General features: G+C 46.0%; 1 protein-coding gene across 3 annotated transcripts in view; it reads right to left on the reverse strand.

Annotated features, from left to right (window-relative positions):
* Window positions 1-321: 321 nt before the first annotated feature.
* Window positions 322-25,035, reverse strand: part of Ptcd2 (pentatricopeptide repeat domain 2) — a 28,551-nt gene continuing 3,837 nt past the window's right edge. The window contains exons 3-10 of one of the 3 annotated variants that reach the window (XM_076552118.1): window positions 24,816-24,945; window positions 21,311-21,428; window positions 17,733-17,811; window positions 17,356-17,447; window positions 14,994-15,107; window positions 10,837-10,911; window positions 4,455-4,568; window positions 322-1,115 (exon numbers count right to left, since the gene is read on the reverse strand). In XM_076552118.1, the coding sequence (XP_076408233.1) occupies window positions 885-1,115; window positions 4,455-4,568; window positions 10,837-10,911; window positions 14,994-15,107; window positions 17,356-17,447; window positions 17,733-17,811; window positions 21,311-21,428; window positions 24,816-24,945 (953 nt within the window). In that variant the 3' untranslated portion in view covers window positions 322-884. The remainder of the gene's footprint in view (window positions 1,116-4,454; window positions 4,569-10,836; window positions 10,912-14,993; window positions 15,108-17,355; window positions 17,448-17,732; window positions 17,812-21,310; window positions 21,429-24,815; window positions 24,946-25,035) is intronic. The other 2 variants (XM_015987889.2, XM_076552119.1) reach the window with 2 other exon arrangements.

The raw sequence follows: 25,035 nt of genomic DNA on the forward strand, positions 1-25,035 counted from the left end.
GTCGAGATAATAATGGTAATAATCAAAGCAACAGAAACGATGTACACGGAGAAAGTGCAGCGCACGCGCGCGCGCGCGCACACACACACACACACACACACACACACACACACACACACACACACACACACACGGTGACAGGCAGGGCCGAGTATTTATGATGTTCAAAGGGAAACTGAGCATCCCACGGTTTTTACCAGCACTATCTATGGCTTGCCAATGATGAAGACAATACTCATTTAAATCTGGCATACTTACCAATTCTGAAAGCTAAACTCTAGTTTTGTTTACATGCTGAAAAGAGACAAACACAATCTCAAGTCTGTGCAGGTACCTTTTATTTCTTGTTTTGGAGAAAGATTAACTCTACTGAACCTTGAATGAAAATGTCAAATCATCCAAGCACGCACAGGCAATGTTATTTTGTAGACGGAAAAATGATGGCAGAGATGAGAGAAGGCCTTGGCCATTCCCAACATGGTAGAAGAGGGTTTCAGCTTTCTCGAATTCAGTGAGGACATCACTCGCAAGGCATCTCTCCTGTGAAAGGTCGGGCAAGGTTGAGGAGGCCATGGGAAATTCCTTCTGCAGTACTTCCTGAGTTCCACTCTGGCGCTGGACTGCGTTAGCGGCTGTGGTCCTTACTCTGGAGTGGCGGACACAGGTGCCTTTCTGTGGCAACCACGCTTTCCTTGCCTGAGCTAGCTCTTCACGTCTCTCTGATCAGCAGCAAGTCACCACTCAGGGGACTCGGGACTTAGGGAGACCGGGCACAGGCGTAGTGCCACTCAAGTGAAATGCCTGGCATCTTGGAGAAGCCAATATTTCACCTGAAGCAGGTGCCTCCAAGCAGCTCCTGCAGACCCAGGAGGTTGAAAACACAGTTACTCAGTCAGCAGGGTCTGGCTGAGCGGTTGTAAGGTCCGTCTGCTGACCATCCTCATCTTCTTCCTTAATAGCACTGTGTTGGATTTCTTGTCCAGGGGGACATGGCAGAGCATAGCGTCCAATGTGTAAACGGAGACTTGGCCATTAATGTGCAGCTTTGCATAGACCTCCTCAAACTTGGCTGTGAGGATGGGGTTGTCCTTTAGTTTTTCCCTCACTTTGGCCAGCTGGAAAAAAGAGTAATCATTACTCACAATGATGTTTTCCTATTCTCTAAGAAGCAAAACAGACATTCAGAAATGGACAGCGTACTCATAAAGAGATACACCAGGGCACACAGGCACAACTGACCGACTGTAAGAGCCTCTGTGAGTCACACACAAAGTTCAAAACTAAAGCTGTATCATTTTTACCTTATAAAAGGAACTCAAATAGCACATGCCTTACAGTGAAACGTAACTGGGAGAGGTCAAATGCCAGCAGAAATCAACAAGGTAAGGGTGAGACAGGGGTGGGCCAGATCATGTAGACTTCACATACAGTCCCCGGAAAGATGCTTGGAACTGATCCTGAAAGCCAGGGGATGACAGGGGCTATGGTGTGATCGAGACTTAACAGGCCGCACAGAGGAGAAATGGGGGGGGGGGCAGGAATGTGGAGACAATTCCAGAACCCCCATCATAGCCTAGAGGAGAAAAAAAAGGTGATTTAGACTGGGAAACACACAGGAAAGATGAAGAGGTGGATGCATGTGAGGTACACTGCAGTTACGGTGAGGCGCTCTGGCTAGGAGCTGAAGGGAACAAGGTCAATGTCATCTTCCTAACTTGGGTCTTAGGAACATGATGGTGGACACTGTCACTGACTGAGATGGGGAGGACAGGGAGATCTGGAATTCTGTTCTGGAGGTGAAACATCAAGGTAGACATGCCAAGGAGACCACTGGCTAGACAGGCCTGAGATACAGAGCAGAAGACCAGATGTGGAAACTGTAGTCACAAGTCCATGGTACTAACCCTACAAAAATGGGCCAGCTCAAACTCAGGATGTGAATGAACAAAGCCAACCTTTTCCTTAGTTCAATTCCAACTGAGGACTCAGACTAACATCCCAATGAAAGTCAAGCTTCCCAACATCCTTTGGGCATCTTCTAAATAAATCCTAACTCTGTTTGACACCGGTACATCTTCCTTCCAGACACGGGCTCTTGACTTAACTGCAGACAATCAGCTTCATGTTCTGTGAGATCGGCTCGCTCAGCACTCAAGTTCAAGGTGGGACGATGCACCCCACGTTCATGTCGGGGCACAGGCTTCCCACAGAAGCAGAGCAGAACAGGCAAAAGGGACGTTCACCCAGCTGCACTGGCCATGGTGGGTCCGTCACTGCAGAAACCTTATCAGCTTCCCAACAGCCACGGGATGCAGATGAGATCATAGTGCTCCGTGAACTCAGTTTTTAAAAAAATCAATGAAGAAACGGCAATATCGGAGCGCTTGCTTTCAATAACACCACCCCAGAAAACAAAAGCACTCTCCTATGCTCCTCTGTGGCATTCTATCTACAGTAGTCGACAGACTCAACACACTTTTAACAACTATTGGTACAACATTAAGTACAGGATTTTCAAAGCACAGAGTTTGGGGCCTGGAGAGCTGGCTCAGTGGTTATAGGTGCTTACTGCTCTTGTAGAGGAGCTAGGTTCAGTTTCTAGCACCCACATCAGGTAGCTTAAAACCTCCTCCTGTCACTCCCTTTCCAGGAGACCTGATGCCCTCCGGCCTCCGCAGGCATCTGGACACATGATGCAGATAAACTCAGAGGCACACACAGGTACACATAAGTAATAGACAAAGCTTTTAATAGTGGCTACATTTCAAATGATCAGCAGTAACTCCTGCTGTGTGCTCATGTCCTCAGTGAGGCATGGGAGCTCATTCGCTTCACTGTTTTCAGGAACTGCTGTTTTTCCCTTCATTTGTATTTAATTTAATTTTAGTGTTTAGGAAGCGTTTACTATTGTTGCAAAGCCAAAAGTACAAAGCACACTCAGGGGAATCCTACTTTTCCTCCTTAGCCACTTTTTCATACCTGTTTTGGTGACATTTTGGGTTTTCTACATTAATTGAAATGTAAATATACAAAGGTATCTGGCCATGTACCTCACTTAATGGCTGGGACTCTGAGGAATGCACTGTTAGGCCAAGGGGTTCCCAAAGGTTTAAAGGCGTTCAGAGTCCTAAGTGAACTCCATCTCTCCTCAGCAATGGCTCTTGGTTCTTTTCTCATAATTTTCAAAAAGAACTCTCTGTATTAGGGTTGCCCAGCTCTTTGTTATATGATTAAAAATTGAAAGTGTTTTCTTCAAGATTACTCACCTTTTTATTTTGCTATAGTGTTTCAGTCACACAAAACCACATTTTTAGGGCTGGCAAGATGGTTCAACATGTAGGGGTGCTTGCCACCAAGTAGAGGTGCTTGCCACCAAGCCTGAGAACCTGAATCCAAAATTACATGGTGGAAGGCAAGAACCAACTTTGGAAAAAGTCTTCTGACTTCCATATGTACTGTGGCACATGTGTGTTCAGACACACACAGGCACACACACACCATAACCATACACAAAATAAAGAAATATAAAAACAGATAAACGTGAGGAGAGGTTTTATGTGGAGGCAGGAGGAGATAGCTTTGTCAAGTACGAGTCTATTTTGCAAAAATAAAGACTTAAAATTTGATCTCCAGCACCCATGTAAAAAGCCAAGATGATCCAAAAAGGCGGGCTTTTCATCCGGAAGTTGGGAGGCGCTCACTGGTCCCCAGGACCTTGTAAGAAATAAGTAAGGTGGACTCTGAGAGCTGGGGAAGAGAACGGCTGAGCTGTATCCTCAAGCCATTCCTTCCTTTAAACAAGCTAGTCTTCTTGTTTGTTTTAAGTTAAGCCACAGGAAAAGTATAGTGGTCTATTTACTGAGGGCATTACCTTATCACGCTAACTTTGGAAGAACTGGCCTTTGTAAGGTCCAGCTTTCCTAGCTAAACCCAGCATGTGTCTTCTCATTTGTAGGACAGATAATATACAGAGTAATGTCGATAGGGCTGATTCACAAGGAAGGAGAGACAGACAGTGTCCAGGAGCAGGGAAAGGAGGATGGACAATGGAGATGCTGGAGAGAGGCAGGCGCAGTCACCATGGGCATACAAAAACCACAGCCAGCGGCTGATCATGGACTAGTCACTCTCTTCGGCTTGTTATTTCCTTCCCCAAATAGGAAGCAAGGGTTAGCTGAGAGTGAGGAGCACAGAGAAGGTACTGGATGCCTGAGAGAAAAGAGGAATAGTGCCGGGGAAAGAACACGAAGGAGCCGGTTCCCTGAGAATCCCAGGAGCCATACTACACCAGGAGGAAACAGTCCTCGCACTGAGCATGCGCGTCCTGAAACCGCGGGAGACACACTGCTGGGCCTGATCTCCTGCTGAAGGGGCCATCTCAGGGCTACTGTGCCAGGTGAGCATCTGAAGGGCGCCCTTGCACTTGGTACCACCTGCAGGACTGGCACACTTACCACATCCTCTGAGATCACGTGTCTTTTCACAAATACCGATACATTCCTGTCAACAGTGTCCTGTAAGATCTTTATCACGTTTTCCAACATATTTGACCGGACATGGATTAAAATCTGGATAAAAGAACAGACAAGACTGAGCTGGCTTTTCAATGTGCACTGGCAGACACCCACTTTTTAATATTATTTCCTGATTCATTTGCTCAGGTCCGTTTTTCTGTTTGTCTTTTAAGTGCTTTGCATGTCTGCTCACTAGCAAAGGTGTACTTTCCTACAGCTGATGGCATTGAGGTAGCTGAGGCCAGTGAGGTCCTCAGAGAGCACACGTCTACACACACACACACACACACACACACACACACACACACACACACACACACACACACACACGGTGCCTGGCTGAAATCTTACCCCTGGCAATCACTAGCTATGTGACTCCCACATGCAAACACTGCTTTGAACTTCCTCATCTGTTAGTGGAAAAATGGTCTCCAGGCCCCATTTTGTGTTACTGTGAACATTAAGAGAAACACCAGCACACAGCAGGTACACAACAAAAACATTCATTCTCTCCACCCTCTTTCCTCCATAATTAAGGGCCGTGACAATCAAGCTGTCCCCTAGGTCTGGCTGGAGGAAGACAGCACCTTTCACCTGTCAGTTACCTGCAGCACACAGGCTGAGCCAGGCGGAGTGGAAGCTGGCCCAGGTCTCAGTGGAGCCGCGCTATCTGCACAGCGCCCATTGAAGACCCTTCCACACTGGGTGCCAACCCAAGCTTTCACAACGGCCCTGCTGACGGCTTCCCACCAGCCTGGCACACGTGGCACCCGGAAGAGCAAGGCTCACTTCACCTCTCATCATCAGTACTCACAGGACAATGTGAGACACAGAGAAAAGGTTTAGAACAAATGAGAATAACTGAGAATTCACCAACCACTGTTAATCACTGTTTATGATTTGATGTGGTACCTTCAAAATGTATTTTCCCCAAAGTTAGATTTTTTCCTTTGCTAGTTACTAAATAATTTTGCTTAACACTAGAAATAATTGGACTAAGACTGCATATTGAATAAATGTATAGCAATTAGCCATGCCATATATATTGTTTATATTGATTGATGTATATACATTAAAATGAAAAACCCAGTAATTTTTTAAACTTGAAAAAAAAGGGGATGGAGCCAAAAGGGATAAACACTTGTAAACCCGGATCCCTCCAAAAGGCAGGGCTTCCTCTCCACACAGAGCTGGCTGTATGGGGCCACCCGCCCTTTGTAACGTCTGTTTGCTGGAGCACTGGGGTTTTTACTGTCCTAACAAAACCGGTGCAGGCTATCCAGGAAAGAAGAAGATCACTAACTCACAGTTCTGGAGGTGCAGGCCGCAGAGCCGACCTGAGCTCAGCCACGGAAGGCGCTCACCTGAGTCATACCATGGCAGATGTGGAAGCGGGGATCGTATCTCAAAGAGGAAACCGGAGAGCAGATGGTGGGGTCTGGCTAGGCTTCTAGAACATTCTTACAACGGCCATCGTTCCTCCTGAGAGCACACCCCCAGTGACTTAGCAGGACTACCCTCTAGGTACCTCCTTTTTTCTTCCAACTTCAAAAATGTATTTTTAAAACAATTTCCTATGTGTATATAATGAATTCTGACTACACCCAGCCTTCCATTTCCTTCTCTTCTCCCCATGCCACCCTCTCTGGAATACTTCCTCTTCCCAACATGCCCTCCTACTTTCGTGTCCTTTTAAAAAATACCCCCAAGTTTAATTAGGGTTGCACATGCATGGGTTATTAACTAGATCACAGGTAGTTCACAGTAGCTACACCCCTGAAAAACAAAAACAAACAAACAAACAAAAAAAAACGACTCTGCATCCTCCAGACACCAATAATTGCCAATCACTCCTCCCATAAGAATGGAGCCTCATGGAGACACTGTCTCTTAAAGGTCTCCTGCCTCGTTCTCAACACGCTAAGGGTCAAGCCTCCAACAGATAGACTCCTGAGAGACAAACAAAATCTGAGGGCAAGCAGCTCATCAGAGAAGAGGTTATCTTTGGTCTTCTTCAGAACAGAATGAAGCACTGCTCAACCTGAGCTGGAACTTGAGAGCAGTTAGACACTCACCAGTCTTCACAAATACAGGAGAGCAGTGGGCACACTAACCACTGTCCACACCTCAAACACCTCTGTGAGGTGAATTCTGTTCCACCTGAGTCTCTAAAGGCCGCCAGATTCCTAGAGAAATGGTAAGAATCCAAATGTGATCACCAAGCGGCCCCGCACTGGCCTCTGGGAGTGGAAACTCACTCTGTGATGCTGACTAAGACCACCAAAGAGGGCTCTTTTGTGGTTCTTTTGAGGCTGACGGGCTGGAGTCAGCATGCACGTGTCTTAATGAGGTCACAGACTAAATGAATGCAGGATGTGGCAAGTGTTAGCTGGGACAATAAGAAACCAATTCCCCTGGGTCATACAGGCAGCAGAAGCAATTCAGATAAAAAGAAAATTAAATTTGGGGAGGATTAGGTCAGTTCAAATTCTAATGCACAGCAGCAAAAGAGTTTAATGTAAGACATTGATTTTTAAAATAGACCAAGAAAAAGAAAACTTTCATCTACTTTTACTAATATTGACTCAACAGACTCTCACTGTCAGGCCACTTGTTAGGTTAACAAATTGTTAAGGATTCCAAGTAGATGACCACCTTGGAAAAGCTGAAGCCTATTACATCATTTAAAGAGCATAGGCTAGCAGAAGACCTGGATGTGAAAGCCTCCTCAATGAATGCACTGTCTCTTTCTTGTCATCCTAGAGGATGAAGAAACAGGTTTATAATGCAACAGAGGGGTTTAGATTGGACATCGGGAAGTTTCCCAAGTGGGAATTTTTAAAGAATAAGACTGTTTTATTAAAGTTTCCCAATAGTGGGTAATTCCTTGACCGCATTCACGAAGAGAATCAAATTTAACATTGATTCAAGGTTCCTTACGTGTGGTCCTTAACCACAACACGCTGATCCTACCCGTGTGCTGGCTGGCTTTCCTCCCACATCAGAGAACAGAAGCTGCCTTGCAGTGAGTGCATGAGCCCCAGACCCCAGCCACAGGGCGTGGATACACTTCTGCCCCCTCTCAACAGGCTCAAGGTACATCCCCACCAAAACATCTTCTCCTTTGGAAAAAGAAATTACTGCATTTCTGTACCAACTGTGAGAGACAGGTATGAGGAGAACTCTAAACCCAGAGAATGGGTCCCCTGCACTGGCAGTGAGCGGGCTGTGCTTGTCCGGCCTGTGATCTTCCTGGGACTATTCAGGAGTAGAGAGTCCCAGGTCTGGATGGCAGGCATGGCCTTCCTTCCTATCTTCATGTGTCTCATCTCCCTGGAGAGGTGGGAAACCCGGCTTTGTAGTGTGCCATCTATGTTAAAACCCTGTTGTCCACTGAACTGTGAGACCTTGGCAATTTATTTGCCCTGGATTATCCCTTTCCACATCTGCATCACAGAGTAACACGTCCCAACAGGACTCTACAAAACCAACAAATCACGAAGCATCTAGCCTGGTGCCTTAGCTAAAATCAAATGAAAATCTGCCTATCTAAGCCTCTTCAGCCTCCCACCACTAACGTCATCTCCAGGGAAAGCCACAGTAACTCACATACTCCATCTCTCCCCACATGCTCATGCCTAGTTTTCCTTCCTAATACCACAGCCACTGGTGGGAGATTCATTCCTAGTCCCAGCAACTCTCCCATCCCTCCAGGAAACAAGCACATCTGAAGTCACTCTCTAGGAGGCAGTTTTGCACCTGGACACAAGAGTTGTCCAGATCTAATGGGAAGCAAGACGACAACGACGAAGGTAATAGCTGTCCTTTTGTTGTGACGATTGAAAGAAAGAATGGATATGAAGCAGTTAGCCCGGGGCAGGAAGCAGTCAGTGTTCAAAACTGGCAGTGACTGTTTGACATGAGGTAAGTTAATAACAGGAATCTTTCTGTAACAGGTCCTAGAGTAGGATCTAAGCAGAGCTCCAAGCTTCTGAGGAAACACAGTAATACTTACAGGTAATAACTTTCAGAATCACCCTCAGATGCCACCTTGTACTGGTGCCCATAGGTAAGCTAGGTAAGTTTTCAAGGTATGCTTAGAAAACTGAGGTCAGGCACAAAGCCTAAAGAATCCCGTGGATTGGACCCAAGGACTCGGAGCTAGTAGGAGGTGGCAATAGTCAGCAGTGTATTGTTTCCATGGAAAGCCTCACCAAAATCGATCTGTTAGCTGGGCGGGATGGCGCATGCCTTTAAACCCAGCACTCGGGAGGCAGAGCCAGGTGGATATCTGTGAGTTCGAGGCCAGCCTGGTCTACAGAGCGAGTTCCAGGACAGGCACCAAAACTACACAGAGAAACCCTGTCTCGAAAAAACAAAACAAAAAAGTGATCTGTGGGAAAGCATTGTCCTTTCACCTGCGTCCCTCCGACCCCACAGCCCTATCCTCCAGAACGCTGCCCCACAGCTGACCTGTGTCCCACAGCCCTGTCCTCTAGAACGTCATCCCACAGAAACAAATTAAGGGAGGAGGGCCTGGAGGTGGACCAGGCCTGGCTGGCTGCAGAGCTGGGGCAGAAGCTCTTCCATCTGGCTGGGTCTGGGTGAGCTCAGGCTGGAACCAGAGCAGAAAGCACCTTCAAAGTGCACCCCCTACAGACTCTCCTACTACGGAGGCCACAGTCCCAAAGGGCCCACAGCCCCCATCACAGCATCGCAGCTGGGAAGCAAACACAGAAGCCAGCGGGAAAGCCTCGGTCCAAACTCATCAGGTCTCCTTCACTCTCCTTAGTGGCTCTGAGCCCAGCTCTGTCCTTCCTTCAGTCCCATCTCAGGACACCCACAGCACGTTGTGACCTAGTTCACGTCACACTGGTGCTGACATATTTCCAGTCCAAAAAGAGTTCTTCAGCGTAACCCCTGGATCATTTTAGAAGACAAGACATTGAGAGGTGGGAATCTGAAGGGCTCCAGAGATGGCTCAGTGGTTCACAGCACTTTTGGTTCTTGCACAGGATACCCAGGTTTCTTCCTAGTACTCACAGGGTAGCTCACAACCACCTACAACTCCAGTTCTAGGGGATCTGATGTCCTCCTCTTCTGACCTCCATAGGCACTGGGCATGCACATGGTGCACACATATACATACAGCCAAAACACTCATATACATAAATGAATACAAAAAAAAAAAACCTGAGAGCTTGTCCTTCACAACTCCCCACAGCACAAACACACTTGGTTCCTAGGCAAGGGCTCAGATGGCCTGGCCGAGTGGAGGACGTGCTTCTTTAATGACGGAACAGTCTTTGTTTCCTTGGTCGACTCACTGCTCAAATACTAGGAGTGGTGGACAGGGTTGCTGTGACCTTCAGTGCTGAGGCCCACCCAGGGCTCTGGGAGAACGCTTATTTTCAGTGGGACTATTTCACATGTCTTAGCTGAATAAGCGCAGCCCCTTGCAGACCCACAACAAGGCCCCACAGAGGTGGCACAGAAGCCCAGATAAGCCAACAGGTAGATGTCCCTTGGCAGACCGACAATATAACAGGAATGCAAATAGATGCCGTCTCCTCAGAGCCTACCGACTGCACAGCAAGTGTGGTGGTTTGAAAGAAAATGGCCCCCAAAGGGCGTGGCACTATTCGGAGGTGTGGCCTTGTTGGAGGAAGTGTGTCACTGTGGGGGCGGGCTTTGAGGTCTCTTTTGCTCAAGCTTCCCTCAGTGTGACAGTCAGTCAACTTCCTGTTGCCTGCAAGATGTAGCACTCTCAGCTCCAGCATCACGTCTGCCTGCAGTCAGCCATGCTCCCCACCATGGCAATGGACTGAACCTCTGAAACTGTAAGCGAGCCTTAATGAAATGTTTTCCGTATGAGAGTTGCCGTGGTCATGGTGTCTCTTCACAGCAATAAAGACCCTAACTAAGACAGCATGTATAGTGGCCTACCAGTCACATGCACATCACAAGTTAGCTACCACAGATGGACGCAGTTAGCATGCAGGCCTCACCCAGGGCCAGGGAAGTCTGGCTAATACAACCACCCCCTTTCCTCAGACCCACAGCCTTCTCACCTGTGCCTCAAACATGCAGTGGGCACCCTGCCGTACCCCTGAGCAGACCACTGCCCCACCATTCATAATCTCCCAGAAGCTCTGTGGGGATGACTTCTCTCATAGGGTGGCTCTTCCCAGAGAGGAGTTTGGTAAGTGACTATTCTTTAACTAAATGACAACACTGGACAATCAGATCACCACACACAGACAAAAACAGCAGGCATTTTAGCACATTTCAACTCACTTGAAACTACAAGGAAATCACTTACATTTAAGTTAGTACAGGTTATACTCTCTGGATTCATGATTTGAGAAAAAATGGACATGGCTTTTTCCACCTGGTTCTGGAAGGAAAAACAAAAGTCATACTCCAAAGCACGCAGCCATCACTCCATCCTCCTACATAACACTTAGAGAAAGCAGGATGTTCCCATGCACGGGGCCTCCGAGTTTTAAATCAATAGGACTTTTTAAATAATCAAAATTAAACGAGCATTACATAAGGGCTTTACCCAGTGGCACGGTCCCCTATGTTTTAGCAATCTCTCTGAGCCTAGTTTTTAAGATGGAGGCATTAAGGTGGCATTTTTCCTTCTCCTACTGGAACAGCTCTGAGGAAAATGACAGTGAGAGACAGAAAGCAAACTCATCACTGGCATAATCAGTGAAGCCTCAACCAGAGAAGACTCGGGTACACTGTCAGAATCCCTGGAGAGGGAGCCCAGAAGGCGGAGGAGGAAGCAGGCAGAGGTCCTACACGGTAGAGAAAGGGCCTCCACATTCTAGGTTCTAGGAGGTTCCCCACCAGCACAACCTAGAGTCGCCCATGACGTAAATGTAGGCCTGCAGCGATTGGAGCTGGGGTAACGGGCAAACTGGGGGTCCCTGGGGAGGTGAGTGGTGAGGACGTCCATGGCAAGGCTGTATCTGCAGGAGGCAGTGGGTCTCTTTGGTAGCAGCAGAGAAGAGGCTGAATCCCGAAATCCTGTTGCCACAGATCAGAGAGAAACAAGTGTGGGCATATGTATACAGGACTGCGGGTTACAATATGGAGTTGTTACACAAAGGAAAGCCTGCTCGTCTAGACGAGGGCTTTGGTGTTTCTGTCTCTCTGACATGAATTTACTGCCAATGGTGTTCGGAAAGAAATTTATATTTTTGAGGGATGAGTAATCAAAAGAGAATCAGTATAAGAACTGTGTAAACAGAGGGTTTTTTTTTTGTTGTTGTTGTTGTTTTTTTAAATAAGAGGAAAGGGACACAATAAAACAAAACTGAGAAAATAATTAGTAAAGGAAACTGCAGTATGACAAATGTGTTCATGGATACAGAGGATAAAAATAAGAAAGATGAAGAGCACATCAATCAGCCTCAGAAATAAAGTCAGACAGAGTTCTCCACAGCAGTGAGAAGAACAAAAGGCCATAGTTCAAAAACAAACAATAAACCCTTAAGAAAAGCAAGTGCTACCCCAGGAGGATCAGTACAAATAAATAACTTAAACATCAAGAGCTCAGGTAATGTGTTTGTTGGGAGAACTCCTCAGAAGGCCCAACACAGGCAAAAGAGAGAACCCAGAACAGCAGCTGTGGCGACGACGATGAGAGACCACCGAGCGTCAAGGACCACAGCGCTGCAGAATTTGGTCACAGAGCAGCGTGAAGGCCATGCACCTGGGGAGGGAGAATGATACTGCACAAAAGGAAAATAGGGGTGCGAGAAATTCAAAATATAGGGTCCATTTCCTCTCCTTTATTTCCTACTTAAAGCTGACAGACTGGGTATATTTAAGAGAAAAGCAAACAATACAAGAGGCAGCAGATCAACTAAAATTCCATGATGGAGATGAAGAAGGAGCAAGAAAGAGAAAACACATTCACTTCACTGTTAGTAGCTCCTGTCAAAGGAATCAGACTGAGGGAACTAAGTAACAACATGGTTTTGAAGTAACCAGTAGAGAGGACACATGGACAGGAACGAACTGGGACAGGGACTCTGGCTAGCTGAGGCTGGGCTAAGTCCCATTCAGAGCAGCCTCCATCCGATTCTCCAACGTTCACAATAAAAGATGAATCCCCAGTACAAAGTTTCTCAGGACTCCGGAGTTAGTGAGGCTGAGCAGTTAATAAGGAATTACAGGGAACACAAGAAGAGAACTCCCCAACTCTTTGTTCGGTTTGCCTCACGGGCTGACACCCAGTGTCCACAAACAGAGCAAACCACCTGCAGGAAAACAGCGCGCTCCCCTTTCAGACAACAGCACAAGTCACTATCCTGCTCCATTCAGAAATTGGCCAACTTCACTTCAAAAGTAGCCAGCACAGCAGTAGTAGAAATTGCCGTATTTTAAGTTGTAAGAATACAAAGCACCAAATAAAATTTCACCTGAGAGTGTAAAATGGTGGGAGAGATACCGTGGTGGGTTTGGAGCAAGGTGCCCCATGGTGGGTAAGAGACAGAGACACACCATGCAGGCCGCACTCATGTGGAGAGTTTTATTAGTGGTGAAGGGGGAAGAGAGAAGGGAGAGGAAAAGGGAGTGCAGGGCTGCCTCATGGGAAGAGAGAGAAAGAGAAGGAAAGAGAGAGAAAGAGAGTGGGTGGGGGGCTCAGAGAAGGAGAGAAAAAAAAAAAAGAAGAGATAGGGAAGGCGGGGCACCACCTTTTATAAGGAGACTTGGCACAGAGAGACTGATTAGCAATGAGCACATGATGTTGTCTGTGGTGGTCCACAGAGGCTTCCTAGTGAGAACTCACAGTCAGAGACTCTGGGCTTGCTTTACCCAGCAGGGCTGCATAATGGGATGATTTGGCCTTGGGCGTGGTTACCAGGTGTTTGGAAGGGTCTACACTTGGCTGTACAGGTGTGCTTTGACACTGCAAGGTGGTCTTTTGCCTCTCCCTTTGGCATATTATAAAAAGTCCTTTTGAATAAAGCTCTGGGTGTCTGGGTATTGACCCAAGGCCCTCCCGAAGCTATCCTGTGTCTCTGTCTTTCTTATTGTTTTTCTACCTAGTATTTCCTCATTCCTCTCTCCTCCACCCAAGGACCCTTCAAAAGGTGGGAGCAGGTCAGAGCTGGACGCTGGCGGACTCCCACAGCTGTCAGGACTCTGAGCAGGCCAAGGTATTGCCTGCATATTATCCAGGTGCCAAGGGGTGGGTCTGAATGCTAACACTAAGAGCATTCATGTCATATGAACAGATAAAGAAAGACTAGTGTCACATAATAAAGGCAAGTTGAGGTTCTGCAACATAGAAGAGATACACCTAAACCAAAGCAATTCAGAAAGACTTCAAATAAAACAACTAAAAAGGGATTAGTACACAATGCAAAAGTGATAAACATGAACAGACAACAGAACAAAGGCAGTGATGCTATTGGACAAGGCTGAGGTCATGCTAGTGATCACTCAATCAAGGAGAGTCCTGCACAAGACTCAACAGAGAGTCACAAAGATGACAGGAGGGCTTATCTGAGTCCTGATGGCGTGACTTGTATTTCATAAGAGCAAAACCACAAGAGCTACAAAAAGACTGGGGACGTGCGTCTCAGACGAGACTTCATCCGTGTCACTCAGCCCCTGGCAGAGGAGGAAGACACGAAACACCTTCCTGGGCAGACAGGAAAGCAGGTAAGCCAGAGGTGATCATGCGCAGTTGGTGCCTGGTGGGAGTGCCTTCCTCAGCACTAAGGAAAAGATCACCCTCAGTTCTAAGTACCTAGTCTAATTAGTTTAAGGAAGAGCTCCCCAGCCCTGTTTTGCTAGTTGGGTAATAACCTATCTTGATTAGAATTTTCTATCATGAGACTTTCATTTACCACATAGCCAATGTGTAAAGTATTTCATATATTTTGGGCCTTCCTAGAGGGAATCTTGGAGGTGGGGCTCTTTAAGACAGCAGGTATTCCAGCACTATGTCCTTCGCTGAGATCAACCTCAAGGATTTCGCCTGTTTTTCTTGGCTTGGTTGACTTCATTTGTCAATAAGGGGATGAGGAAGGAAGGGAATGGTAAGGCTTCAATAACTAATAGTAGATGGGTCTAACTTGCAAGGACTGACCCAGGAGTCTTCACTAATCTAAGCTGCTCTCTGAGAATGCTACACAGGACGCACGTGCCATCTTTCCTATAACAAGGATATTTCTCTCAGACCGCAGCTTCCTACTTTGACTCTCCACAAGATCTTGGCCTCCCTACTCCACACAGAAATGCAGGTTGGGTCTTCAGCTACCTGTGAAAACGGTCTTTGCAGGCGCAGACTTAGCTGCAAATTGCTGTGGCACAAAGGCATTGCTTTCACTGTGGGGTTTCTTAACAACATAGTTCGGAGGGAAAAAAATAAACGAAAAACAGGAACAGCGGAATCAGTAATGTCCTACCCACTCCCAATTCACTCATGTCTGCTCTGCCCCAAGGCCTTACCTGATTCAGAGCTAATGCCACTGCAAAACAGCACGCTCTCCTGGAGACGACATCCCCCTTAATTAGGGCTTCTTCTCTTAAGGCTGTACAAATTTTAAAAGATTCCGGGCTATTCTGTGAAGAGACGGGATTGCTCAGTCAATGTCATGAACCTTCGAGTGTGACGATGAACAGAACTTAGTATCTCAGGTTTCCTTCCGGAAGAATTTCCCGGAGCCTACCTGAAGTCATTTTAAAAACTCGACAGTCATGACACTGTGGACTGGGGAAAGAGCACAGGCTTCAACCCTACACAAGAAACTCTAAGTAACTAGGGAATGCTGAGAGTGGGAGAATTAGACTAGACCAACTGGCTATCCAATACCAAACGGTCAGCCTGAGAACACGCATACAAGTAACATACAGACTGAGGAGGTTATGGTGAGGAATAGATCTGTATACACATACACCTACATGCATGTAACAGCCATTGATGGGAAAAAGCCATAGATTTGAAAGGGAGCAAGGAGGGTTATATGAGAGGGTTAGAGGGAGAAAAAGGAAGAAGAAATGATATGATCATATTATAATCTTAAAAATAAAAAAAATTAAGCTATACAGAAACCATTTGCAAATAGACTAGGCTATTTATATGGAAGCAGCTCAACTTGAAATTAATTTTATTTTTCAGCTTGTCTATTTCTATTACAGGCCAGTTTTCACTTGTAAACATATAGGCCTCCGTGTATGCCAGTAGGCTAGTTCTAGGCATAAGCCCTACAATGGGGTCAGTCGACTGTTAATCAAATAGCACTGTAATGCTCAGTAACACAAGGAACTTTCCTTTAGGGAAATTTCAAGTTCTAGCTTGAAAATCTCCAGATAAGCCAAACACTTGGAAATATTAACACTAACATAACGTAAGTTATAAGAGAATCCCATGAAAACAGAAACTTAAAAAGAAAATCTAAGGGGCTGGAGAGACGGCTCAGCAGTTAGGGGCTGCTGAGTTGCTCATGCAGAGGACCTGGGTTCGGTTCCCAGCACCCGCACAGCTGCCTGTAACTCTAGTCTAGATGATCTGAGGCCTCTTCTGACCTCCGCCAGCACCAGGAACACACACGGCGCACATACTTACATGCACATAAAATAAAACAAACACAACTACAAAGGAAAGTTGATTTTTAAATTTAAGAAAGTGACGCACCAATCAGCCAGACAGCAATGTAAACCTGGCCCCGCCTCTGAGCCGCCACAGGTGAATGGGTTTATAATGGCAGCACCAGCCCTGCATCTGTGAGTCTGTGAACAGACTCAGCCCTCAGTCCTCCCAACAAAGTCTCAATTTTATGTGGGGCGGTGGCCAGGGGTGAGTGGGAACCTGGGCAGCTGCTTTTCCAAACCTGTCTCCACTTAATGAAACAAGTTACTCTTGGATACAACACAGGAAGAAACATCCTCTGGTCCTTCTTAAGAAGCAGAACTAAATTCTCTACACTTCAGCAGGCACCCAGGGAGGCAGTCCTGAGCAGGCTGCCTACCTAGGAGACACATTCGGAATGGATGACTGGAAAGGAAGATCTCATCCTGAGGTCAGTAAACACAGCCCTTGGGCCAACTGGAACCTGCAGCTAAAAGTGACTAAAAAGTTTATAAAGGCTTGTAAAAACAGAAGTCAAGATATGTGCTAGAGGGCTCAAGAGATGGCTAAGATGGGCTGCTCTTGTAGAGGACCGGGGTTCAATTCCTAGCACCCACATGATGGTTCATAACTATCTGCAACTCCAGTTCCACGAGATCAGACGCCTCTTCTGGTTTCCACGGGCATGTGTGTGGCGGCACAGACACACTTAAAGGCAAACCACTCGTACACATAAAAGAATAGTAATAACAAGAGAGAGACTCCATGACAGCAGTCATATGTGGGGTCCGCCCCAGCAGGACGGGATGGTTTCCAGAGAAGGCAACAGTGAGGATGATCCAGTGCAGTCTCATCTACGAGGGACTCTAGAGTTCGGCAGGAACTGGTCTCTCATTTTCATGATCTACATGCTTGCCCAAGGGGGCGAAAGATGATTGCTTTTCCCATGATAAAAATATCTGACAAGGCTAACTTGAGTTTTCTAAAACTGGATACATTTAAAATTAAAATATTTGCACCAGATGGAAAACAGGAACTGGAGAAAGAAAGAAAGAAAGAAAGAAAGAAAGAAAGAAAGAAAGGAGGGAGGGAGGGAGGGAGGGAGGGAGGGAGGGAGGGAGGGAGGGAGGGAGGGAGGGAGGGAGGGAGGGAGGGAGGGAGGGAGGGAGGGAGGGGGAATAAATCCTCTCTCAGATACTGCTCAATTCCCAATGCTCTGAGCGGAAAGGGGCGTAGTCTTACCAGTTTGTAGCAAACAGCAAAAGCAAGGATGTAGGTGTCTTTGCTGAACTTCACATCTTGGTTTTTCATTTCAATCAGTACTTCCAGGGCACCTGCCAAAAGTGAAGAGTGACCGGCAAGGTTAAAGGCACCTACGGGCAGTTCCCAAAATTCTAATCAGTTCAGCATCACCTACCAAAAAGCAGATTTTAGCATGATAAAGGCCACTCCTTGGTGGCTCATTTCAGCCATCATATACAATTTGATCCTTTCAAATTTAAGAAGTGAGTTCACCATGCGGCTCCTCAACAGGATGCTAAGGGTCACTTTTATGGTCCTTCCCACCCCAGCTGCTTTTCAAGTAGAGTTTTTCCACAACCGCAGACTCTAGTACTTACTTTCATATTTGCCTTTGGAAAATAGCATATCCATCAAAATATTGAATGACGTTGAGTCTAGGAAGAAACCTCGTAAACGCTAGTGAGGAGAAACAATATAGTTTGGTCAGAAGTTAAAACTATTAAGGGGATGCCACATACTGTTTCCCTTTTTTCTTTTTCTTTTCTTTGAGACCAGGTCTCACTAGGCAGCATTGCCTGTCCTGTAACTCACTATGTAGACTACAGGATGGCGTCATAGAGACCCACCTACCTCTGCCTCCTGTGTGTGTGCTGGGATTAAAGGCGTGCACCACTACACAGGACCTGGATATTTACAGCAGTGGTTCTCAACCTTCCTAATGCTTCTTCATGTTGTGGTGAGACGCAACCATCAAATTATTTCATTGCTACTTCATAACTGTAATTTTGCTACTGTTACGAACTGTAATGCAAACATCCGTGTTTTCTGATGGTCTTAAGCGACCCTTGTGAAAGGGTCATTCGACCGACAGAGTCGTGACCACAGGTTGAGAATCTGTACTACAGGTTTCTATTTGTGGTTCCCTGAACTCCCTAGTCCTTTGGTATACCAAGGATTTTTCAAAGCTTCGCTTTTAAACGCTGTTCTAGCTTTGGGAACGGACGGACACTCTGGGTGTCGTGAGCAGTGCAGAATGAGGAGAGGGCCGTGAACCCGGCACCAAGTGCTATCGAATGGTGGCGGCAAGGTGATTGTCAAATGAAGGCAAGAACGTCTCACGGGACTACAGTCGTCACACCAGGTAACAGAGTCACTCACTCTTGACAATCAGCTGCTAAAACAGTGGATCTCAACATCGTTGTTGACTTATATTTAGTTTAATTGACAAAAACATCTGTGTACTTATCCCATTATATTTGGTTTTAAAATACATTAGCAGAACAGCTAGGTCAGGTAACATGCACTACGTCATGTACAAACCTAAGAGCTATTCTCTTCCCTTTTCTTTGGTTTTTTGAGACAGGGTTTCTCTGTGTAGTTTTGGAGCCTGTCCTGGATCTCGCTCTGTAGACCAGGCTGGCCTCGAACTCACAGAGATCCGCCTGGCTCAGCCTCCCGAGTGCTGGGATTAAAGGCGAGCGCCACCACCGCCCGGCTTCTTCCTGACTTTTAAACATGACCACCATGTTTTACAGCAGTTCAATTCTTTTCCGTCGACTGTATAACCTTTGACCAGTACCCCTCTTTCTGACATCTTCCCAGCATTGTGGATGCCATAACGTGACATGATATTTAAATGTCATGAGTGTTTTCTCCTTTGTTCTCTCTTGAGAGCCTGCCATGTAGATCCCAGCTGCTGAGACTAAGGAATGAAAACCAGACAACAGAGTCTGCTCCAAACGCAGGCTGGGTTTTAGTCTAGAGAGCTGAGGTACCAGCTGGGGAGAAGGTGGACAAGAAGGTAAGAGGGGTGAAGAGGACAGGAACAGAGCCACAGTCTCAGTCTCCACCAGGGACAGAGAACAATGACGACAAGGTGACAGTGGGGACCAAACACCGCCGCAGGAGCATCCGAGGCCTCGGTTCTCACTCAGGTCACTCCACCTCCAGTACCCGTGGGATTTCACACACGAGGTTTAAAAAATTACTTCCGTTTTGTTTCTACTGTCACATCATGACTTGGAACAATGGAACTTTTTATTCTCTGAGTGTAACATTAAAATATTTATTTAAAATACTAAAACACGAATTACATGAAAAAGTGTGGTTTTAATAATTCAAACCCTAAAGACATCATTTACCTTGCAGATTTTAATATACACATACAGGAATGTCATCTTGTGTATGTGTAGGTATGGGTGCACATACATGCCAGTGTATGTGAAGGCCAAAGAACAATCTTGGATATCATTTTTTCGTTACTGTTCACCTCTTTTTTGTTGTTGGGTTTTTTTTGGGGGGGGGGTAGAAGGAGGATTTATTTATTTATATTTATTTATTTATTTATTTATTTATTTATTTACTTATGGTTTCTCAAGACAGGTTTCTCTGTGTAAGTCCATTCATTCATTCATTCATTCATTCATTCATTTATGGTTTCTCAAGACAGGTTTCTCTGTGTAACAGTCCTGGCTGTTTTGGAACTCACCGTGTAGACCAAGCTGGCCTCGAACTTCCTGAGATCTGTCTGCTTCGGCCTCCCAAGTGCTGGGATTAAAGGTGTGCACCACTGCCGCCACCAGGCCACCTCTTTTGTTTTTAAGGCAGAGTCTCTCACTGGCTCGTAACTCACAAGTGGGCTAGGCTGGTTGGCCAATGAACCCCAAGAATTCACAAGTCTCTACTTCCCTGGTGTTGGGATTCTAAGTACATGCTGCCATGCTGGGCTTTTTAAGAATATGGGTTCTGGGGAGCAAACTCAGGTTCCTTTCAAGCACTTATCCACTGAGCATGTCCCCAGCTCTTGTGTGTGTTTCTTTCTTCCTCGTTTTTTAAGTTGAAGACAAGATCAAATGTTGGAACTGCTGTGACCATCTTCCTAGTGCACGGTGTTCTTAGGGAAGGTAACCCTGATGTCAGGCATGGTGGTACACAGCTGTAGTGCACATACCATTCAGGAGGCTGAGGCACGAGGGTTGCGAGCTTGAGGCTAGCCTGGGTTACTTGTCTCAGATAAAAAGGTCAAGCCTAGGGCTAGTTCCATCAGTAGAGAACACACTAAGTGAAAAAGAGTAGGAGGCAACGCCAGACCACTTCACTCTGGAGTTCCTAAATATACTAACTTGCACATGGTGGACCCAATTGAGAGTCTCTGGCCATGGATGAATTGCTAATGCCGCTAATGCAGTTTCAGCTTCTATGAGGTAGAAATGATAATCATACCTGTGACTAGGCCATTGTGGGAATAATGATTACATAATAATAGTAAGAACAACTGTGGGAAAGGCTGAAGATACAGTAAGTATTCAGTAAGTAACTAACAATGTTTTTACAATTTATTTATTATCATGTGTATGTGTATGAGTGCATGTGCCATGGTGCTTGCATGGAAGTCAGAGGACAGCTGTGTGGACCTGATTCTCCCCCTCCACATCTGCACGGGTTCCACAGATTGAACTCAGGTCACTGGGCTTGCATGCAAAGCACCTGTATCTACTGAGTTATCTTACTGATGTGCAAAATTATGTTGTATTTTAGAAAAAGAAAACCAGAATGTGTAAGAGCATTTTAAAACTTGGCCAGTTTTATAAATAATACAGTCTTCAACCAAAAATAAAAAACAAAAAACAAGAGAGAATGCAGGTGCAGGATAGGAAATCAATGGCTGGTCTTCAACTATTTGCCTCTGAACTCTGGAGACAGGATCTATGTCCTAGGTCACCACACACACAAGGTAGCCTCTGTGCTATGCTATGCCTCCCAAGACACCTGGAAGTCTCCTTGTGAGCCAACCCTAAGGAAAGATTTGAAAAGCAGAGAGCTTCTTTATTCAACTCAGTGGTCTTTCCCTCAAAGTCTTAACCAGGAAATAATACACCATAGAAAAGACGTCTTTTCTAACAGCACCAAGAACACCAGAACACATTGGCGGGGGAAGGAACTGGAAAACACTAACCTTGTCTTTGATGAGCTCCACTGCAGAGTCCTCAAGATCCAACTCATAGCAAAGCCTCATGAAAACTGGTCCAAACTTATATTCCCCCACAGTGAAATTCCTGTTTTCTGTATGGTACCTGGTAATCAAGATTATTGTATGAGCAAAGACAGGGTATAGCAAAAACAGACACAGGAATGAGTAGAGATCTCAGCTAGCAAGTAGAAGGTCCCAAGTGTGGATCTGCATGTAAAAGGCAGGCTTAGGGCACGCATCTGGAACTCCAATGTTGGGGGGATGGAGACAGGAAGAGTCTCAGCGCTTACTGGACAGCCAGTGTAGCCAATCACTGAGATCCAGGTTCAGTGAAACCTAGTCTTAAAAAACAGGGTTTAGGACAACTGAGGAAGACCTCCAACCATGTGTATGCACTCGCATATGCACATGTATACGGACATGAACATATGTACACCCCACACGTACAACACACCCACAAGGATGGACACAAACCATAGTGTGCATTCTGCTAGGTGCTGGGGACACAGTAAAGAATAAGGAATTCCTAGTTTGGGAGAAACAGGGATCTGAATAAAATCAGGAATTCCAGAGTTTAATAATATACTGGGCATCGAAACAAAGAGTTTTGTTCGAAGCCAAAAATACTCTGAAAATTGAAAGTAAACACACATTGTAATCATCCCCTAAATTAAGCAACTACCTGCTGGGCTGAGAATAATAATAATAATGATATATTATAATATAATAATAATAAGCATATTACAGAACAGCAGGGTCTCCTTAGAATGGGCTCCACCTACAGAACAGAGGAAAGGCCCTTGGACATGCTCTGTGCCCATGTACACTGTCACACAACCAATAAGCACAGTGTAACTTATATCAACCTCTGCTTTTCTAAACTCAGGTAAAGGCCTACATGAGCTATGGCCACCTAGGTAAAAAAAAAATTAAACACACTTTGAGATTTGAAGTCCTGGGAAAAGGCTAATTTTAATGGCAGTGAGAGCTTACTGTGTGGCGTAAGTTCTAGGGGTGGCCAGTCAGTCATCGGAAACCGACCAACACAAACTACTTCCCGTAACCAGCCAAGGCTGCTGCAGGCACTTAAGATGACAATCTGGTGGCCAAGGGAACACCTCAGGATCACATACCCGTCAGATTTTCATCATGTCAATGACTTTAAAACACTAGTGGACAAAGCTGACTTTACCAGAAAACCTTTCACCTTCTGCCAAAACCACAGAGGAAGGCTGGAGCAACATTAGACAGACATGCTACTATATACAACATGACCTGCTTCACTGCAGTGTGGGAGACATGAGCTCTTAAGGACAAGAAAGTATAGGGATGAAGGACTCTGACTGCTTCTGTATGATGATTCCAGTCTAGCTCTTCTACCTATAAACTACATGACTGTAGGAAAATCAATTAATCATTTGGAGCATCAGTTCCTCATCTGTGAAGTGGGGATGAGAACTCAAGGAATCTGGGAGAACCAGATGGGTTTTGCTTGGCACATGACAATTCTTTAATGGTAGTTATTATAAAATGTGAGGCATCTTCGAAATCTATACATGTCAGTAAATGAGGAACTAGTGCCAGATTAAAACCAGGAAGCAAAAGCTTCAAGTTAACGCCAATAAAAGGGAGGATCTAAAATGTCCCCATAAAATAACCAGCACTGGAGCAAGATTATGATGGGGATTAAGTCACTCCCACTGTGGCTCCATAAAGATGAGCTTCCGGTTCAGCCCATGCCTGCCTTTCCCAGCCGTGGGCTGCAGGTCTCAGGAAGACAGTGATCTTAGATCACAGATGCACCAACCTGCCCAGCTGTTCACAAAAGCGGCAAAGAAAAGCACCTGGGTAGTGTCATGAGCATCAGTGAAGAGCTACGAGTCACACTTGGATGCGTATGATGAATATAAAGGCAAAGTGTTCAGAATTTTTGTTCTGTTGTGTTATTCCTGGGTATCTCCTGGCTTAGGGGACTAATAGGAAAAATTTTTAAGAGAAAAACAGCCAGAGTCAATGACAATGTCCAGTTAGTTCTGATGACAGGATCTGAAGGTTTATTGGTAGGCTGTGTAGTAGATTGAATTTGGTTTGTTTCTCAAGAGTTTGTGTATTGCAAGTTTGTTTCTCAATGTGGAATCTAATGGGATGTCCTTAGACGGACTGAGGATATTGCTCTCAGAAAGGATTAGGTATTTTCATGTGACACTCCCACCTCCAAGTTCTAGAGGAGTTACTGTAAAAACCTGAAGCTGGTCCCACCCAGCTTTATGGCTTCCTACATTGAGACATGATTGCTTTTTACCAGCGGTGACAGATGCCTGTAATTTCAGCACTCAGGAAACCAAGGCAAGAAAACTGCAATCAAGGCTGGTCCAGCCTGAGCTACATAGCTACATAGCAAAAATTCTGTCTCAAAAAAACCAAACCAAACAAACAAGCAAGCAAACAAACAAACAAACAAAAACACCCAAACTATATAAAAGAAAACTACCAAAACCATTAAACATTTGCATAAGAATCTGTGAAAAACTATGTAAACATTGGCGAGTAGTTTCTATCATTTCCATCCCTCCTGATACGTACCTGCTGCCTCAGCTATCCAGAAGAGGGGTCCCTTTCCCTACATCCACCTTTGGTATGGCCAGGAGAAGCTGCACTGCCTATGGTGCTGCTCCAAGGCCTGGCAGCATCCAGTGTCGCGTGGGCTGTGCAGCTCACACCAGGCTAATGACCAGTGTGGCGCTAGAGGAGAAAGGGTAAGGACACGTGACGAGCACAGACCCGTCAGAAATCCTGGGAAATCTCAGACCCTCTAGCACAGAGGTGCCCAACCTGTGGGTTGAGACCCCTTTAGGGGGGTCAAATGACTTTTTCACAGGTGTCACTTGGGACCATTGGAAAACACAGATATTTGCATTATGATCCGTTACAGCAGCAAAATTACAGTTATGAAGTAGCAAAGAAAATAATGTAATGGCTGGGGTGGGGGTGCGGGTCACCACAGCATGAGGAACTGTATTAAAGGGTCACAGCATTGGGAAGGTTGAGAACCACTGCTCTTGAGCTTCCTTTCTGACAAAGGAAGTCTCTAGAAATATCTACAAAAAGATGCAGGAGGCAGAAAGACGGGCGAGGAGGCCACGGGTACCAGAGAGAGAGGAAGCAAGCAACAGCCTTTGTCTCCTACCCAGGAAAAGAGGCTCCAAAACCTGCCCTGTGTGACTGGGGGCTGTCAGGAGCACAGGGGTATGCTGGGGGACGGGTAAGTGGAGGTACTGGCCAGTCTGCTGGTAGTTTATGAGCTGCTTCCCTACGCTTGGCCCCTGAATAAGTATCAACGTCCGAGGCTGAAGGCGGGCGTTAGGGTAAGATAACTGGACGTCATGCGTGTAGAGGTGACAGCTTAAGTCTTGGAGGTGGAGGAGACGCCTCTGGGAAGGGCGGAGTGGGAAGACGTGAAGGCTGGCAGGGTTCTCAGGAAAGGCCTCACCTGTAAATGACACTTCTCGCCAGTTCCACATCCTCCCGGGATTGACACAGGTGAAGCAGTGTTTTTAACTCTTCCTTCAAGATGAGTTTGTTCTGCGTCAGTTTCTCCTCCAAGTTTCGGAAATAGATCTCTGAAAGACAGCACAACATGGCGGCGATCACTCAGGATGGTTGGGATGGGAAAGAGGCTGCCCTCAGGGAGGAGCAGCTCACCACAGCTC

The sequence above is a fragment of the Peromyscus maniculatus genome, chromosome 15, assembly GCF_049852395.1.
Source record: "Peromyscus maniculatus bairdii isolate BWxNUB_F1_BW_parent chromosome 15, HU_Pman_BW_mat_3.1, whole genome shotgun sequence".
In the NCBI taxonomy this organism is placed as follows: domain Eukaryota; kingdom Metazoa; phylum Chordata; class Mammalia; order Rodentia; family Cricetidae; genus Peromyscus; species Peromyscus maniculatus.